We start from the raw sequence: 12710 nt of genomic DNA, 5'->3' as shown, positions 1-12710 counted from the left end.
TATAAGAGCTAAAAGTATAAAACACATAGAAGAAAATATAAGAGTAAATTTTCTTGACTTTAGGTTAGGTGAAGCCTTGGCTACAACACTAAAAGCATAAGCAACAAAAGAAAAAAACAGATAAATTGAACTTTTCTCAAAATTAAAAACTTCTGTGCTTCGCAGGACACCGTCAAGAAGTAAACTGACCACCCACAGAATAGAAAACCTTTGCCAATCATATAGTTGACAAAGATCTAATATTCAGAATATATAAAGAATGCTTAGAACTTAACAATGAAGGCAACACTATTAAAAAATGGGTAAAGGATTTGAATAGTGATCTCTCCAAAGAAGATGCACAAAAGCCCAATTAGCAAATGAAAAAATGCTCAACATCACCAGTTTTTTGGGGAATGCAAATCAAAACCACAACGAGATGCCACTTTACACCCACTAGGATGGCTATAATGAAAAAGAGAGACAATAGCAAGGACATGGAGAAATTGGAATGTACTGCTGCGGGGAATGTAAAATGGTGCAGCTGCTGTGGAAGAGTCTGGCAGTTCCTCAAAAACAGTTACCATATGACCTGGCAATTTCACTCTCCAGCATATATCCAAAAGAAACGAAAACGTATGTCTACACAAAGTCTTATACATGAATGTTCATAGCAACATCATTCATAATAGCCAAAAGTGGAAATAGCCTAAATGTCCATCAACTGGTAAAAGGATAAAGCCGTGAACAACTGGCACCAAAAAAGAATGATTCTCTTTACTGATGTACACCCATGAAAATCCATGAAGCCATGATAATCAAAGAAGAGAAAGCTATTTGTCACCATTTGGCACAGCTATCGAACAACTCCCTACTTTAAAAGTTAAAAAAAATGTAAAAGCCTCATTAGTAATCAAAAGGAAAGAACTAAGCATTTAGCCTGTTCTTTCTAGTAGAACTGCATGTCAGTGTAGAGCAACAGGCACAGATGATGAGAGGAAAGTTCTATTTTATAGATGCTAATAGATATGTTATAATGTTAATTTCACTATCTAGCAAAATGTTAACACATGTTTTTTAAAAATGCCTATTTAATTATTTAGAGATAGGAGGTCAAGATTTCTGAATTGTATTTTAAAACACTTTGGCATAAAAAAAGCAAACTACTTTTTAAAAAAAGCAAGTTTTGAAGAACATCTGCATAATGTTAAAAGACACAAGTTTTAAGGAAACAACAGACTTGCCATTAAGGGAAAAAAAGATCCAGTAGACCTTGACGACTAGAACTGTTTCAATCTAAACTAATTCAATGTCTCTCTTCTTTTCAGTGAGTCCAGTAAAATCATTTGGTTTTGCAATGCCCAACAATGAAACAATCATAATATTGTAAATGTTCCTTGTTTTCAAGTCTTGGAATAATTTACAAAGCAGAAAAGACTCAATTGTAGTTAAAATAACAAACTAAATATCAAACACTCATACTGTAACATAACTAAACAACTGAAAAAGAAAGAAAGACTGGGTGAAAGTTATGTTAAATTTGTCTTTCATAATGAGGAGTAAATAGATCTTACTTAAAGTTGATTAAATAAGGCCAGGTACAGTGGCTCAAGCCTGTAATCCCCCCACTTTGAGAGGCCAAGGCAGGAGGATGGTTCAAGACCAGCCTAGGCAACACAGTGGGACCCTGTCTCTACCAATAAATAAATAAATAAATAAATAAGATTAAATAAGGAACATATTATTTGACATTAAGATGGTAATCATTAGAAAATCCAAAACACAAACTGTTAACAGTAGTTATCTCTCTGAGAAATCCAAGGGAAGAATTTTACTCTTCTCCATCTCCTCAATTTCTTGTGGGTCATGTGCATGTTCTATTTTTATAATTTAGGAAATTATTTGCTTATGATTTTCCCTGACGACATTCTCACCAATAGAGAAGGAAATGACCTTTTTCTAATCCCTCTACATCTCCCTTCTTCCTGGATCTTTATGTATGTTGCAATGTCATAAAGTTAAAAGTGAGAGGTCAGCTCAGATATCTTATTCTCTAGCCTGATATATATTGTCTTTGTACAGATAGTCTTCATACTGGGAGCTAGTGTGGTGGTATAGAATGAGCACTAGACTGTGAGTCCACATACTAATTTTTTTTTGAGACTGAGTCTCACTTTGTCACTCAGGCTGGAGTGCAGTGGTGCAATCTCTAGTTGCAGCTACTCTGGAAACTGAGGCAAGAGAATTGCTTGAACCCAGAAGTTCCAAGGCTATAGTATGCTATAATGCTATGATTGCGCCTGTGAATGGCCACTGTACCCCAGCCTGGGCAACATAGAGAGACCTCTCTCTTAAATATAAAACCTTAAATTTCCTATGTTAAAACATAGAATTATGTAATAATTTTAAACATTTAAAAGATCAAATTCTTAATATTCTGCCACCTGCTATTTTTATCAACACATATTTAGAAATCTTTCACTGGTGTATATACAGCTACCTCACTTCTTTTGTCAGCTGGATAGCATTCCACTGTACAAATGTATTACAATTCATTTAACCAGTCCCTCTGTAAAGAATGCTTTTACTAACTCATGCAACATATAATTACACTGAGTGCCTATTAGAGCAGGTCCCGTTCTGGGCATTGGGGATACATAAGTGAACAAAGCAAAGTCCTTGACCTGATGAAGCTTACATTCCAGTGGGGGGAAGTGAGACAAAAGTCCATCATAGTACTTCAGCTGGTGCAGACTAAGGAGAAAAACAACGCAAGGCCTAGGAGCTCAATAACAGGTGGGGTGGGTGGGGAGATGTTACTATTTTATAGTGTGGCCAGGGTAGGCCTCTCTAATAGGGTAAATATAAGCAGAAACCAGAGGGAACTGAGAGCGGGGCATGATGATATATGGGTGAAGAATGTTAGGGCAAAGGCAACAGCCAACACAAAGGCCATGAGGTGAGAGCATCACTGAGAGAGAGTATTTGAGAAAACAAGGTGGCTAGTGTGCATGGAATCTGATAAGAAAGGGAGATAGTAGTAAAACATGTCAGGGTGGAGGAAAACAAACCATGCAGGGCCACTTTAAGGACTTTTCAACAGGGGAGTGGCATGACTGGACTTATGTTTCAACACAATCACTCTGCTTTGTTAAGAACAGATTAAAAGAAAACAAAGGTCAAAGCAATGGGCCCACTTATCTCAGTGGGAGACAATGGTTTAAGTTGGAGTGGCAGTAGTGAAGAGAATTAGAAGTGGTAAAATTCTGAACATAGGCCGGATGCAGTGGCTCATGCCTGTAATCTCAGCACTTTGGGAGGCCAAGGTGGGTGGATCACCTGAGGTTAGGAGTTCAAGATCAGCCTGGCCAACATGGTGAAACCCCATCTCTACTAAAAATACAAAAATCAGCTGGGTATGGTGGTATGCGCCTGTAATCTCAGTTACTTGGGAGGCTGAGGCAGGAGAACCAGCTTGAACCTGGGAGGTGGAAGTTGCAGTGAGCCCAGATTGCACCACTGCACTCCAGCCTGGGTAACAAAGCAAGGCTCTGTCTCAAAAAAAAAAAAAAAAAAAGTTCTGAACATATTTTGAAGGTAAAATCAATAAACTTTACTGACAGATTTAGATTTGGCATGTAATATAAAAAGAAGAGAAAGACAAGAATGACTCCAAGGATTTTAGCTGTAACAATTAGAAGGAGAAAAGTTGACAGTTATTGAGATGTAGAAGGCTGTGGAGGTCAGGCATGGTGGCCCACACCTAAAATCCCAGCACTTTGGGAGGCCAAAGTGGGAGGATTACTTGAGTTCAGGTGTTCGAGAACAGCCTAGGTAACACACTAATACCCTGTCTCTATTTAAAAAAAAAAAAAAAGAAAGAAGAAAGGAGAAAGAAGAAAGTAGAAGAGGAGGAAGAGGAGGAGAAGGAGGAGGAGGAGGAGGAGGAGGAGGAGAAAGGTGGCTGTAGGAGAAATGAGTTTCAGGTGGGGAACAGAAGGAAGAGTTCAGTTTTGAACATGTTAAATTTGATATGTTTGTTAGACATAAAAAGGAAATGACTGGAGGCAACTGACACAGGCCTGAAATTCAGGGCAGAGCTCTGGGCTAGACGCATAAACTTGGAAGTCCTCTGCACATAGGAGTTAAGTTTTAATAACAAAGGAACTAGATGAGATTAAGAAGGCTGGGTGTGGTGGCTCCTGTCTGTAATCCCAGAACTTTGGGGAGGCCGAGGCGGGAGGATCACTTGAGGTCAGGAGTTTGAGACCAGCCTGGACAACATGGCAAAACTCTGTCTCTACTAAAAACAAAAATCATCCAGGCATGGTAGCAGACGCCTGTACTCCCAGCTACTTGGGAGGCTGAGGTGGGGAAATCGCTTGAGCCCAGGAGATGGAGGTTGGAGTGAGCTGAGATTGCACCACTGCATTCCAGCCTGGGCAACAGAGTGAGACCCTGTCTCAATTGAAAAAAAAAAAAAAAAAAAAAAAGAGAGAGGGAGGTTAAGAAGAAAATGAAGGTAGATAAATGAGTCTGAAGACAGAGCCCTGGAACACTCTAATGTTCAGAGATACAGGATGTGAGAAAAATCGAATGGAAGACGAGTGAAGACTGTATGCTTAGAGAAGAAAGAAGTGATCAACAGTCGCTAATGAATTACGTCAGATGAGTTCTGATGCGAAGGTCATATCCTCTGAAATACTGGAAGGGAAACTGCTTCCAGATTTTTTGCAATGATAAACAATACCTCAATAAATATCTTTGTGTAATTTCATGGGAATGGAATTTCTGGACCCAAGGATATGTAAACTTAACATTGAGATACATTACCAAGTTGTCCACATGACTTCAACAATTTATAGACAGAATAAAACTGAATGTATCTCTAAACCATCACCTACACCAGAACTATCAAATTTATTATTCCTTGCCAATTTGCTAGGTCAAAAATGTTATCTTGTTTTATTTTGTACTTCTCTATGGCCAAAATTGAGCGTTATTTCATGTTATTAGCCACTTGCTTTCTTTTCAAAAACAGTCTTTGCCTACTTTTCTAGGAATCTGCTTTCCTTTGCTGATTTACACTTGTTGTATATTAATACTAACCCTTTTACTATTTTCTTTCCTTATACTACTAAGCTTATATGCTGGCTGGTACTGCTGAGAAGCAAAGAGAAACAAACTGTACCAGAGCATTTAGACTTTTGGTTTTCGTACTGTTTCCATGTTCCTTCTTCATACATGAGTATTTTGTTACTCGTCTCTGCCACCTCTTTCCACATGAGAACAACGTGGCTACAGCATCTGCTACTCCTCTGATAGCAGACTGCGTCAGCTGATAGGACTGAGTCCTTCACGTGCATCCACCACAAGCCTGCATAACCATACTTTTTACAGAAGATGAAAAGGAGAACAAGTTCTTGCTGACCAAATCTTGTGTATTTAACTATGTGCTCAATACACGGTGGGCACTCAGTACGTATTTGTGGAGTAAACAAAGGGAACTCCTCTCAAGTGAAAAAGAGGTCATTTAATTGCCTTAAAAATGACCAAAAGACAAATAACTCCCTAATTATCCAAGGTTTTTCCTGGAAAAGTAAGATCCAAGATAAAGATTTAACAAAGGCTGGGTGCGGTGGCTCACGCCTGTAATCCCAGCACTTTGGGAGGCCGAGGTGGGCAGATCACGAGGTCAGGAGATCGAGACCATCCTGGCTAACATGGTGAAACCCCATCTCTAATAAAAATACAAAAAATTAGCCGGGCATGGTGGTGGGTGCCTGTAGTCCCAGCTACTCGGGAGGCTGAGGCAGGAGAATGGCGTGAACCCGGGAGGCAGAGCTTGCAGTGAGCTGAGATCACACCACTGCACTCCAGCCTGGGCGACAGAACCAGACTCCGTCTAAAAAAAAAAAAAAACAAAAAAAAAACACAAATATTTAACAAACGTAAGTGTATGATAAACATTAACAATCTTGAAATGTGTGAATGACACACGTACATTCTTTAGAACAATACTATAGCATACTGCATTCTCAAAGAAACTATTCCATACTGCTGTCAGTCCCTCTCACAATATTATATAGGTCAATTCTCCCATTTTTAAAGTACGTATATTTCCTTTGTTACCTGGGGATAGGACTATACTGTCTTCACACAAGAAGTTTCCCCATTCCTTTGATGATTAAAGATCAAAACACTTCTAACATTAAACACTGGAATAAAAGTGGGCTCTACATACATTTAAGTAAGATTAATAAAAACAAGTAAGATAATGATTTATCTGTTTATTCCAGTACAGAGTGGTGAATAGCCAGAGCCTATCCCAGGCAGCTCAGGGTGCAAGCAGAAACCAGACCTGGACAGGAAGCCATTCTGTTGCACACACACACCCACACTCACTCAGACTGGGACTCCGTAGACACACCAATGAACCTAATGCACACATCTCTGGGATATGGGAGGAAACCAGAGTGCCCTAAGAAAACCCACACAGACATGGGGAAAACATGCAAACTCCACACAGACAGTGGCGTCAGCTCACAGTGTCTAATTAACACTATCACGAAACCATGTTGAACGAAATGACGTTATTCAAGGAGCATTGTATCTCTTTCTTAAGGTAAAGCTATCATAACTATGAGAAAACATTCCATATCATGCACAATAGTTTCCTGTCTGGTTAACTGTTTTATTATTTCTATTTCCTATTCTTAAGACACCCACTATTTTCAGCATCTTTTTGAACACAGGTGGTGGAGTGTGGATTGAAGACTTAATAGATACCATAGGGCAAATAAACAGGAAACTTAGATTATAACTGGACAAAAATGAACCAGTAAGAGGGACAAAATTTGGATGAGTGGTGACTTAGTTCTGAAAGATGCCCCTGAAAGTGGAATAGGAATAGGGTGACAGGGCTTTCTGTTACTCTGGCACCCTTGGCAAAAAACAGGTGACCCGGTAGGGCCCAGAAACCAGGAAAAGTAACATTTGGTTCAAATTGCACTCATAGCGCCTTATGAAATGAGGTCAAACTTTCATAATACTCAAATTCTTGTTCTTCAAAGATAGAGAAAGAAGTAAGCTGAAAGGAGCAAACAGGTAGCCAAATATTCCTGAGAAAGGTAAGTGTACCAACACTCTGAAGGGTGAGAAAGCAAGTGTGTACATCGCCCAAATACTACACGGGGTAAATGACCAGTAACCTTGCTGTGAGAATGCCTGCCTACATACTAAAACTGTACTGACTTGAATATTAACTTACATAGATGATGGCTGGAACTTGGAGAGTCTATTTTTAATTATATCTTGGTTACTAATGGAATTTGATCTGTATTTTCTTCTTTGTCAGTCTAAGATTATGCTTTCCTTCCTTCCCATTATGGGTTCAGGCTTTGACAAAGCAGTCTCCCTCAGGAGCTTGAACCAAGGGAGACTGGGAAAAACACAATATATTTAGAAGTGATGTAGAATTAGACATGTTTGGGAATGATGATAAGGAGAGATCATATTTAAAAAAAAAAAAGTATTAGAAATGTCCTTATCTCTCTACCAAAATAATTAATCCAACTTCATCAAGGAGCGCTAGGGCAATGGAAAGGATCTGAATTAACTTAGGCTTTGTACTCACTGAAACAAAAGTGAAGCAGAGGCCAGCTCCCCTTTGTGCCAGCTGCTCTGTGTCAAGACGAGGTTTTGCTAGCATCACTGACATGAGGGTTGGCAGAGCAGACTGCTCCTCCGTTGCCTCCTTTGCAGCACTGCCATCTAAACCATAGAGGGGCTGTTCTACTCGTCGCTGGAAAACAGTAAAGAAACACACAAATGACATGAGAAAGATAATCTGATACTGCCCAAACATGCAACGGGTTAAAAACAGTTATCAAATATAAGATGAATTGTTTCTTTAAAAAGGCCTCTCTAAAAATAATTATGGAGAGCATACCAACATTATCATTGTATTATAACCTACCTAACAATGTGACTATCTTACTCAAATTCTTTGACATTATATTTTAATGGTTCTATATTTATGAGAGTCTGAATTCACACATTACTTTGTAGAATTCTACAAATCAACTTCATAATGCCCTCAACCCTACACAGGAAATATTATTTCTATCCTGTAGGTAAATGAAAATTAAGACACTGTCCCACGACTTTTTTTTCTTTTTTCTTTTTTTTTTTCTGAGATGGAGTTTCATTCTTGTTGCCCAGGCTGGAGTGCAATGGAGTCTCTGCTCTCATTGCATGCAACCTCTGCCTCCTGGGTTCAAGCGATTCTCCTGTCTCAGCCTCCCAAGTAGCTGGGATTATAGGTGCCTGCCACCATGCCTGGCTAATTTTTTTGTATTTTTAGTAGAGACGGGGTTTCACCATGTTGGCCAGGCTGGTCTCGAACTCCTGACCTCAGGTGATCTGCCCGCCTCGGCCTCCCAAAGTGCTGGGATTACAGGCATGAGCCACCGTGCATGGCCTGTCCCGTGACTTTATAGGTGAAGCTTATTTCACTCTCAATTCTATTCTCACTGTACTATATTTAGATGCAAAAATCTAAAATAAATGCAAGCAAAACAAGTTCCACAGTATACTAAAAGGATAATACACCACAATTACGCATAACTTACTCCAGAAACCTAAAAATGATTCCACATTAGCAAATCTACTAATGTAATTCATTACATTAACTTTAGGGAGGGATAAATTAAGATTCTTCCTGTTGGATACCAAAAAGGATACGCACACTGTTAGGCAACTCTTAAAAGACTGGAATTGGCAAGGCACAATGGCTCATGCCTGTAATCCCAGTACTTTGGGAGGCCAAGGCAAGTGGATCACTTGAGGTCAGGAGTTCAAGACCAGCCTGGCCAATGTGGTGAAACCCATCTCTACTAAAAATACAAAAATTAGCCAGGCATGGTGGTGGGCACCTGTAATCCAAGATACTCGGGAGGCTAAGGCAGAAGAATCGCTTAAACCCAGGAGGCGGAAGTTGCAGTGAGCCCAGATTGCGCCACTGCACTCCAGCCTGGGTAACAGAGCGCAACTCTATCTCAAAAAAAAAAAAAAAAAAAAAAAGACTGGAATTATCCACTTTTAATGCAATGAAAAGTATGTTTTTCAAAAATTAAAATATAATTAATGGTGCTAAGACTGGAGACGCTTTCATTAAAGCTAGAAAACAAGACAAAAGTAACATATTCTCATATTAAACGTTATTATGAAAGTTTTAGCCAATATAAAAAAGAAAAAAAGACGTAAAAATATTAGAAATTAAAGATTTTTAGTGTCATTTTTTGATGATATAACCATTCACAAAGGAAACCAAGCAAATCAATGGAAAAACTACTATAACAATTAAAAGGAGTTCAGTAAGATGGCCAAATACAAAATAAATACACTAAAATCGACAGCTTCCCCAACTGATTTTAATCAGAGCATATAAAAGAAGGAAAAGCAGATTCAAAGTAGCAAACAAAAATCTGTAAAATACTTGAAAGCAAACTTAAGAAACATGCAGAACACCTATGAAGAAAAACTATACAGCTTCACAGATGAATATAAAAGATGATCTAAATTAAATGGTAATATCATGTTCCTGGGTTCAGATTCTACAAACATCAAATTTCTCTAAAACCCAAGTTTAATGTTTTTAATTTTGTGTTTCGCCTTTTTCTCTTCCAAGGGATAGTCTTATGGTGGTATAGTGGTCATCCAAGTTCTCTCTCATGCTTTCTTGGGCAGTTGTTTTTGTAGAATTTCACAATAAATTCTAAGGTTCACTTAAAAAAATAATCATAATCAGCCACATAATTTTTCAGAAAAAGTATCAGGGAAACTTGACCAGATATCAAAACATACTACAATGTTACATTAACTAAAATAGTATCATACAGATACAGAAGCAGACAGATTGACCAGTGGCACAGAATACAGAATTCAGAAACAGATCTATATAATATAGATATATAAGTTGTGATTAATGTGCATTTTGTATTAGCGGGAACTTATTAAAAAGATGGTAGGACATTTGTGCAGATATTAGAAAAAAAGGGAAAAGTAGATTCCTACCTTTTATCACATATAAAAAATTACAAGAAGAAAAAATAAACAAATGCTTTTAGAATTTTCTAGTGGTAAAGGACTTTTTAAACATGACATTAAAAATATAAACCATGGGCGGGGCACAGTGGCTCATGCCTGTAATCCCAGCACTTTGGGAGGCCGCGATGGGCAAATCACTTGAGGTCAGGAGTTTAAGACCAGCCTGGCCAATGTGGCAAAACCCTGTCTCTACTAAAAATACAAAAATTAGCTGGGCATGGTGGCACATGCCTGTAGTCCCAGCTACTTGGGAAGCTGAGGCATCAGAATCACTTGAATCCAGGAGGCAGAGGCTGCAGTGAGCCAAGATCACACCACTGCACTCCAGCCTGGGCAACACAGCAAGACCCTGTCTCAAAAAAAAAAATTACATATATATACACATACACATACACACACACAACACACACACACACACACACACACACACACACACACCCCATATAGGAATACACCATATGGGAACATCTAAGAATAAGACAAATCCCATAAGTCATAAAGGAAAAACACTGATAAATTTAACTACTTCAATTTTTTTACATCTGAATGGTAAAAGTCAACATAAAGTTAAAAGACAAGATTACAAACAAGCAAAAATATTTACAATATAACAAATTAATAATATAAATAATTTATTAAATCTTAATAAATAATGCTTTACCTATCAGTAAAACAAAAACCAAAACACACAAGTATTTCAAAAGAGACATATGCAAAGGACCTGAACAAGCATTAAAAGAGAAATCCAAAAGGCCATTAAACATGTGTTTAATATATATAACTAATGAACAAATATATATAACTAATGAACAATAATAACAAGTTAAAACAAGGCATTTTTCTTTATGCAAAGGTTACAATGATAAAATTCAGTATTAGCAGGGTGTGAAAAAATTGGTACTCTCAAACTGCTAATAACCTTCTAGAAATTTATGTGATGACATTTTTAAATGATTATATTCTGACTTGGGAATCACAATTAGGGGATTTACCTGGGAAAAATGCATAAGTTAAGAAGTATGTATAAGGATGTTCATTACAGCACTATTTATAGAATACAAATGCTTATAAGATACTGGTTAAATAAACTAATACAATGGAAATAAGAAAACCTATTATATAAACATCCATGTATAACTCAAAAAGTCTAGAAATATTTGCCCACCATACTGTCTAATAACAGTTCTTTTGGAGGGAACTTTCTATTTCACCATTTCTGAATTGTTGAACTTTCATAATCCGCATGAATAAAGGAAATAATTTTCCTTAATCAGGAACAGTTCTTTAACGTTTTCATGTCAAAAAAATAAAAGTAAAATGATCCTGACAAAGAAACTAGTTTTTGAATCGATGAGTAGAGTCCTACCCCAGCAAATGTAACAGTTTAAACCCAGGCTCCAGAACACCTGTGATACCCATTGATGACAACATTCTCACTGCATGGGAGAATGAGCTGCAACAGTAAAATTAAACCTTCTGCCACATATTCAATAAATACCTGCCAAGGATTGAAAGATTTAAAAACATTTCTGTAAATATCCTATGTAGGCTATAGCCTTTCCTGTTTGAACCAACCTCTCCCTGGAGCGGGGGGAAGAAACTATACAGATAGGATAAAATATGGGCGAACAATAACAACAACAAAAAACATTAAAAGCATTGAAGAGTTGATAAAGTATTAGGGATCTGCCAGGGCAAAATCTAAGAGAAATTAGGAACATAAGACAGGTAAAAGAAGCACCAAAGCCACATATGGCCTAAGGGCACCTGCAGATCTTGAATTTCCATTTTCAGGGCAACATGGTATCAAGCAGATAATCACAGACCAAAGCCCACCCAAGGGAGAGGGTTCAATAGGAAACCCTTCCCACTTCAAGCTGGGCCTCCAAAGAGCTAGCTACATTCTCAAGGAAAGGGTAAACCAGAAGAAAAATTACCCCCACCCTCAGATGGCTGCCAGGAAGTTGCCTTGGCAGTGTAAGAGTTGGGGGTTCTCTTGAGAAATGTTGACACAATCCAAATCAATATTTCCTAGTGTTGAAATAAGCAAACAAAATAAACAAACTAAACAAAATATAAGCCATAAATTCACTAAAGTGGTATATAAAAGAGGTAAAATCTCTAGGTACTTGGAAGGAGCAAATAAAAATTTTCCCTGGAGTAACACATCTTCATTCATCCTAGATCTTGAAGAAACCCCCCCAAAAATTTTTCAAGAACAATGAGGAGTACACAGTTAAAACACAAAGCATAAAAGAAATAAAGCCATGAACAACAACTAAAAAAAACAAGAGACACCAGAAACTGATTCATAAAAGCTTCAGATGCTAGAATTATCAAACAGATTATAAAATAATTGTGTCTACCATATTTTAAAAAATAAAAGACAGGCTTGCAAATATCTGCAGGAAATGTAATTCTTTTTCCTCAAAAGGCAGTAACCAGTTCAACAGGGCTAATAGCAAATTAGAAACAATAAAACAGGATCTGGGAACTAAAAGGCAAGAAGAAATTACCCATGATGGAGTATATAAAGACAAGAAGAACAAAAATACAAAAAAAGAAGTCAAAAGCCATGGTAATAAAATTAGAAAGTATAATGTATGGTTAATTAGAATTTC

The 12710-nt window shown here is 37.7% G+C and overlaps 1 protein-coding gene across 24 annotated transcripts in view; it reads right to left on the bottom strand.

The window, feature by feature from the left end:
• Positions 1-12710, bottom strand: part of TLK2 (tousled like kinase 2) — a 156320-nt gene that overhangs the window by 70247 nt on the left and 73363 nt on the right. For all 24 annotated transcript variants that reach the window (XM_063629311.1, XM_063629307.1, XM_063629313.1 and 21 more), the window contains one exon: positions 7616-7783. In XM_063629311.1, the coding sequence (XP_063485381.1) occupies positions 7616-7783 (168 nt within the window). The remainder of the gene's footprint in view (positions 1-7615; positions 7784-12710) is intronic.

The sequence above is a fragment of the Symphalangus syndactylus genome, chromosome 20 (genome assembly GCF_028878055.3).
Source record: "Symphalangus syndactylus isolate Jambi chromosome 20, NHGRI_mSymSyn1-v2.1_pri, whole genome shotgun sequence".
Classification (NCBI taxonomy): Eukaryota; Metazoa; Chordata; class Mammalia; order Primates; family Hylobatidae; genus Symphalangus; species Symphalangus syndactylus.
This window is presented reverse-complemented; position numbering and strand designations above follow the sequence as displayed.